Source organism: Hipposideros armiger, unplaced genomic scaffold (genome assembly GCF_001890085.2).
Source record: "Hipposideros armiger isolate ML-2016 unplaced genomic scaffold, ASM189008v1 scaffold_129, whole genome shotgun sequence".
Classification (NCBI taxonomy): Eukaryota; Metazoa; Chordata; class Mammalia; order Chiroptera; family Hipposideridae; genus Hipposideros; species Hipposideros armiger.
The window spans coordinates 3,126,021-3,132,764 of NW_017731479.1; the positions used below are offsets into that span (position 1 = coordinate 3,126,021).

The following is a 6,744-nucleotide window of genomic DNA, read 5'->3' on the forward strand; positions in this document are numbered from 1 at the left end:
CAGCAAAAAGAACAAGGCAGAGATAGTACCTTCTACTTGATCACCTTAACTCTTTCGCTGCGTTGATTTCAAGCTTTTTTTCAAAATGTGTCAGAAATCCACAAAAAGTTGATATTTTGACTATTTTTATGCATTTAATAACAATTTGAGCTGCTTTGTGTATCAATGACGTTTTTCTGTATAAAAATTTCGGACATATTCATTCGGATATATCCGAGTGTCACGGCAAAAGGGTTAAAGTTGCTCAGGGTGGAAAAAATGAGTCATTTTATCTGTAGTGATTGGATTCAAACACTGGAAGGAACTCTTGAGCAGAAATATGCTGGGGCTTCTGAAAAGCCTGAACGGATCGCCAGTGTTGCCAACGATTTAACACCGGGGAGGTGGGGTCAGAGCACACACAGCTCACCATCTGGAACCTAAGGAGCCTATCTGATGTAAGGAAGTGGGTACATTTCTAAGTCCCATGTATTTAAAGCAAAATTCAAATTCTGCAGCTTTATGAAATGTCATTTACTTACTCTCCAACCAGATAGAGTACTTCCTTGTGCTTTGGAGGCAGTTTGACAAAGGCAGAGAGAACCTGTTGCCTGCCTTCTAATGGCAGGTCAAAGTGCCCGAGTGTAGGTCCTACTGGGAACATTTAAAGCCACCCCCTTGGGAGACTTGAGGTTGGCTCCCTGAAGAGGACCACTTAGTGCCACAGGGCACCTGAGAAGCTGGGGTAGGGCTCGGGCATAAAATGCCACTCCGTTTCTTCAAATGTGATGATCCTTCCCCTAGAGCTGCTGTAACCTTCCCTTGAAGGTGTAGCTCACCGGATCAAATTCCTGCCGCCTGGGCACGTTCCTCAGTCAGACATCATCCTCTATCAGGACTTCATGCGGACCGACACCTGGGAGAGAGTCCACGTTTCGGTTCAGAGGCCTCTCACCTTGCCTCACCCAGACGGAAGCAGTTATCACCCCAACCGTCATCATCCAGGTAAGTGTGGAGAGCTGCGAGAAGCCAGCCCCACCACACACACCGTCTTTTCTGCCCCACCTCCCACAAGAGAAGCCACGTTTAGAAATGGGCTCGCTGAGGCCTGTTAGCATCGTCAGCCTGAGCCAGTCAGGCAGGAAGATCGGCTGTGTGACTCTGAAAGATACTCGGTCTTAGGGGCGGGAGTTTGAAGAGCATATAAACTGAAAAATCACCTTATATTCTACACTAAAAATCATGCTTAAGTATTCTAACTTGTCCCTGAGGAGTTGTATTTAGGGGCAGTTCTGTTGTAAATAGTACACAAAATTATCTTTTATACCTACAAAACAATGTCATAGTTAAATGTTTGAACTTAAATGCATGAGATAACTCCATGTTGACAGACCATTTTCTAATTAGTTTGTATGAAATAATGAATAATGTGTGGTATATATACAAAGTACATCTTGAAAATTCAGCCCCCTCAGCTTTAAATATGTTAAAAATTAACATTATCTGGCAAAATTGGATCAAAAATAAGCTTGGTGTGCTACTTGCCCGTGAGGGCTGGTGGGATCAGCAAAAACATTGGACTTCTTCCTAAGACAGCAGTGGTTCCAAAGCCCATGCCCCCCACACACACCCCCAACACACACACACCCAGCCAATTACATCACAGCATCTAGGGGTAAGATACAAACACTGGGATTTTTTGAAGCGCACCAGGAAATCCCAGTGTGGAGTTTGAGAACCACTGTGACAAAGCGTAAGTCCTTCCCCATCCAGTGAAAAGTTGGGCTCTGTCATTTAAAACTGAGAAGAATTTAATGCCCACTTCTGGTTCACTGACAACTAAACATGGCAGGTCAACTTGCTTTTTTCCCTTTTCATACATCAATTTCTTCCTGCTTTTCAGATGCAGAATCAGGAATAAAGAGATGAACTAGGTTATGATTCCAGTCAATCTATAGAAGGACTGAAATTGGTGGAATTTTCATCTTTATTCTCATCTAACACTATTTACTTCCCTCCTCAGACACAGCACTCACCACTGTTAACTGTCCATTTTTATCTTTATAGATTTGTTCTTCTGGTCCAGTGTCGAAAACTATTGTGCCTTCTTTTCCAGGACTAATATAAAACTGTAAACTTAATAGAGACAAAACAGTGAATTATTGACAAACTGTATTATTTTTCCCCTCTCAATAATCAAAAGAAGAAACCCATTTCCACAACTGGGAACCTTACCCCATTTCTGTAGTTATTCGCAAATCAATTTAGCACATTCAGTTCTTCAAGGGGCCCATGTGAGGTCTGAATAACCATTTCTACATCTTCCTGCTGCAGCTCTCAGAGTGGGCGAGGTCTTCCCTCAGAGGTACAGCAAAACAGAAACACCACTGCCCATGGGACCAACTCCCTCTCCCCATTCCACACGGGAATTTGCTCGGCAGGGGCCCTGGGAGCACAGGGCTGAGCGTGCTGTGCCTGATTCAGTTTGAGAATGAGAGCCAAGCCTGGCCTTGGGAAATTGCCCACCATCCCTGACTAGCGAGGTGACACGCAGCATGCTGGGTAACCACCTTGTGCCTGTGAAATGCAGAAGGTGGCGCCTACTTCCTAGTTGTTGGGAGAACCGAGTTAAGAACTCTACGTGCCAGGTACTTTTCTTTTACATCCTAAAGAAATTTCAGCACTTTTCCCTTCATCAGTCTGTAAGCAGCCTGCAAAGCTGAGGCCCACTGTGCTCCACCAAGTGCCCCCAAAAACAGGCTTTGCCAGCACAGGTGTGGCTGTCACCTGCTCTGGCCCAGAGGTCCTGCCTTCCCTTTGTGACAGCTTCCCTCAGGAACTTAAGCACCTCCTGTCAACACGATGGTAAGACCACTCACTGTTCGCTTCGGTCAGTGAGTGAGCACTGACTTCTTCGTTTGCCCGGAGCCCAGCTCATAGAAGGCAAGGAAGGAAGTTCTTTGTATCAGAGAGGACAAGGGTACCCCACTAGATGCTTCTTCCCCACCAGCTGCTGGTAGGCAGTGCTGATTTTACGGGAAGAGGCGGGCACGGGTGAAACGACTAACATTCACGTCGCCCTTGATCCGCTCCTCAACATGTTAACATCGCACTACTTCCTGAGCTGCGGAGGAAACCAACCTACCTTCCTTGAACGACGTTTACCATGTTCTCCTTCTTAACCAGCATGGCGAGTTTAGTAACCACTTCAAATATGTGTTCACACTGTAAGATGGCGTCCCCCTGAGGTGGAGAAGAGAGGACACGGCCGGGTCAGGAGCAGCCGTTTAAACAAAAATACTCTCCATTAGGCTTCTGGTATTCGGCATTTTGGCACCATTTTAGCAGAGACTGGTGGCCGTCAAGTACCTTTTGCTTGCTGACTCCTGGCGAAACGTGAATCACTACGATCCCGTCGCGCAGATTGCTGGTAGAGACACCTTAGGACAGATCCAAAATTAGGAGCCAGGAACTGCACAACTTGGCATTAATACAGAAAAAAGAAGAGGCCTGCCTAGGGGCTCTCCGATCCCATACTTTCTCCCTCCTGGCTGAGCCCGGTAGGATGAAGGGTCTACTCAAACAGCATGCTAGTGGGCTGTAAAGAGAGAGGCACTGAATAAGAAGCAGGTCACTGTGGAAGGTGCCTGCTGTCCAGCCTGGATACTGGAGGGGGGAGGGTACCACTGATACTGATGCCGGAATAAGGCCCCGGCTGGGCCCGGCCAGCCCGCTCCACGGATGCCTTCCAGTGGAAGGCTTCATGGCTGACGTGGAGCCAAGACAATCCAGTGAGTTGTCTTGAGATGGCCAGCCTCTTACCTTTGAGTGCTGAGTACTCTATTTTCTGCTTGATTTTGGCAAGTTCCACCACGTAAGCCGCTTTCTGAGTAAGAATGAGTTGCCGCTGTCGCGCCTTGAAGCCTTGCCTGTCGTATTTAATGACCGGGATACCGTACTGCAAGGAGGTTACCATCACTACAAGGGGAAGGTTACTTCATGGGGAGGAGGGGGCAGCGGACGGAGCGCTTGGTTACTCAGACTCTGGCAAAGTTAACTCCCAGCGCGTGCACGCACACACACAGACACACACAGGCTCAACCAGACTCTGCATAAACGTGTTTTCTACCCTGGCTCTCTGCCAGGTAGGTTTTGAGTCCCAACTCTGCCTATGGCATTGCCCTTCTGAGGAAGTCAAGGTTAGGGCCACCTGCCCTGAGGTCAGCAGAGATGACCTCTCTCCAACGCCGTGTGGAAATGAAAGCCCTCGCAGCCAGAGAATAATCCACTCCAGCCCCACAGGTTTCTCTTCTCCAGGGGACCAGAAGTGACCGCGCAGCCACGAGAGCCACCAGGAGCTTACGTAACCTGGCAGGGATTGCACAGCAGCTGAGTCAAGAAGCCCACATCAGCGCTCAGGCACCTTGCCCTACTTTTCGCTAATAGGGGACGTTTAAATATTAAGTTCGTGGCTATACCGGGGGTGCCAAAAACACGTACACAAGTCGACACTTTGGTCAGCGTTTCTCCAGCAGTAGTTCCCCATAATCAGCAGCGTCTGGACGCTGATGGCAACCACTTCAAGCGCCTCTTGTCATTGCAGAAGTCAAACGTGACTTGTATTCATCTTCTGTTATCAGCGTGTATTATTGCAATTTTAATACAGTTTTCCTTTCTTAAAATGTATATACATTTCTTTTGGCACCCACTGTATTTAACTCAATTTCATAGAAAACCAAACACAGTTCCCAAGGTGACTGATAAGGACCATAGTGACTGATAAGGACCATAAGAACAACACGTATCTAATAGTCACATGGTCCCCATAATCTTAGTTGCTATCCAGAGCATGACAGGTGAGAGCCCGGCCCAGCCACACAAACCCCCCTGTTCACAGTGCTTCCGGACACTCTCCATGTAGGAAACAGACCCTGGTCTCAGACCCCACCCGGGAGCCCCGTTTAAGGCCAGGCCCATGCTTCCTTACCTGGATTTTCTCACTGTTAATGAGTTGAAGCACTTTGGGATTAATGTCTTCTTCATCTAGGGAAGGAACCAGAACACAGTGAATCGTCCATCACTCATTACCATCCTGTTCAAAAGCCACTGGCATCTGCTGGCTTTATGTCCCTCTGTGACCAAGACCTCAACTGGGGAATAGCCATCGGGAAATGCTATGGAGCCAAGCATCTTTGACATTTTTTAAAACGGGAAGTGAGTCCATACACAGAAAGGTGTACTTGCCTAGCCGACTGTTGGCAAAGGGTTGGTTTAAAGTTTCTGCGTAGCCTTCTTTCCTTCCCCTGAATATTGTACTGGTAACTGCCTTTTGTTGCATCTGGTAAAGACAGAATTGACAGTATGAAAATGGGGGGCCCGGGCTCTTCGGGACAGAAGCTTTAAGGTCCGCGGTATCGCTTACTTTCCCAGATGAGCTGTAGGAGCCTTGTCATATACTTCTGCATAAGAAATCAGAGCACATTCCTGGCTTTGGCCAAAATGCCCTAAAAATTACACTGCCAGAGATTGAAGCTTTCAGAATTTCAGAGAGCAGTTCCTTTCTTCTAGGTCAGAGATCGGCACACGACAGCCCACGGGCCAAATCCAGCCTCCTGCCTGGTTTTATAAGTCAAGTTTTATTGGAGCACAGTCCTGCCATCCAGTTATTTGTTGTCCCTGGCTGCTTTGGGACTACAATGGCAGAGTGGGGTCATTGCAACACACGTCGTCCCGCAAAGCCTAAACTATTCTCTCTAGCCCTTTATGAAAAGGTCTGCTGACCTGCAGATAAGCATAAACAAAACCAGACCTCCAGCAGAGAAGGGTCCTGCATTTGCAGGGCAGGAGCCATCTGGGTTACGTTCCCATGGCAACAGTGATGCGGATAACAGCTGCCATTTATCAAGGGCTCTGTGCTACATGGTCTACATGCATTTAATTTTTCAACGTGTGTGCAAGGCCTGGGCCTAGGGTGACCCTTGGCTTACAGGTGAATTGGTGGGTGGGGACTGCTAACTCTAATTGGGGAGCTGTAGGGCCAACCCCTGCCCGTCCTCCACCAGCCCTGTGCCACACACACACCCTGCATCCCTACCAGTGCCTTCCTCTCGGCTGTGAGCCCACGGCAGTACTTCCGAACCAGGTTTCTTTTGCACAGTTTCCAGAGCAGATACGATGCCTAGGTGGAGAACACACTTCTTTTCACCTGCTTCAGTCACTCCCTGTCTTGGGCTGTGGCTTCGAAAGCACAGCTGAATTCAGTTCGATGTAAAGCATGTTACTATTTTATAGTCAAAGCAGCTAATTTTCCAACCTTGCACTAACTTTTGGCTACTGCTAAGCTAGAGGTTCTTAAACTTGAGTGTATTTGAGTCCCCCAAGGAGTTGGCTAAAAGGAGATTCCTAGAAACGCCGACTCAGTGGGTCCAGATTGGGGCCCAGGAATCTTAACTGTAGCTCCTACTCTGCACTCCAGACACACAGGGTCCTCAGGTCACCTTTAGAGAAACACTGTAGTAGGTGACAGTCACCCAACCCATCTGGAAGGCTCCATCAAGGATTGACACCATTTAAAAATACTCTGTGTAGGGGTCAGCCGGGTGGTTCAGTTAGTCAAGAGCGTGAGCTCTGAGCAACAGGCTGCCGGTTCGATTCCCACATGGGCCAGTGCGCTGCGCTCGAGCTTAGCTGCCAATGGGCGGCCGGATGGCTCAGCTGGTTAGAGCGTGCTCCTAACAACAAGGATGCCGGTTCAACTCCCGCATG

At 48.2% G+C, this 6,744-nt stretch overlaps 1 protein-coding gene across 1 annotated transcript in view; it reads right to left on the reverse strand.

Moving 5' to 3' along the window:
• Window positions 1-33: 33 nt before the first annotated feature.
• Window positions 34-6,744, reverse strand: part of MYO1H (myosin IH) — an 81,260-nt gene continuing 74,549 nt past the window's right edge. Inside the window, exons 24-30 of the mRNA XM_019649063.1 lie at window positions 6,074-6,157; window positions 5,224-5,317; window positions 4,967-5,022; window positions 3,802-3,937; window positions 3,349-3,419; window positions 3,125-3,222; window positions 34-2,115 (exon numbers count right to left, since the gene is read on the reverse strand). Of these exons, the coding sequence (XP_019504608.1) occupies window positions 1,983-2,115; window positions 3,125-3,222; window positions 3,349-3,419; window positions 3,802-3,937; window positions 4,967-5,022; window positions 5,224-5,317; window positions 6,074-6,157 (672 nt within the window). The 3' untranslated portion in view covers window positions 34-1,982. The remainder of the gene's footprint in view (window positions 2,116-3,124; window positions 3,223-3,348; window positions 3,420-3,801; window positions 3,938-4,966; window positions 5,023-5,223; window positions 5,318-6,073; window positions 6,158-6,744) is intronic.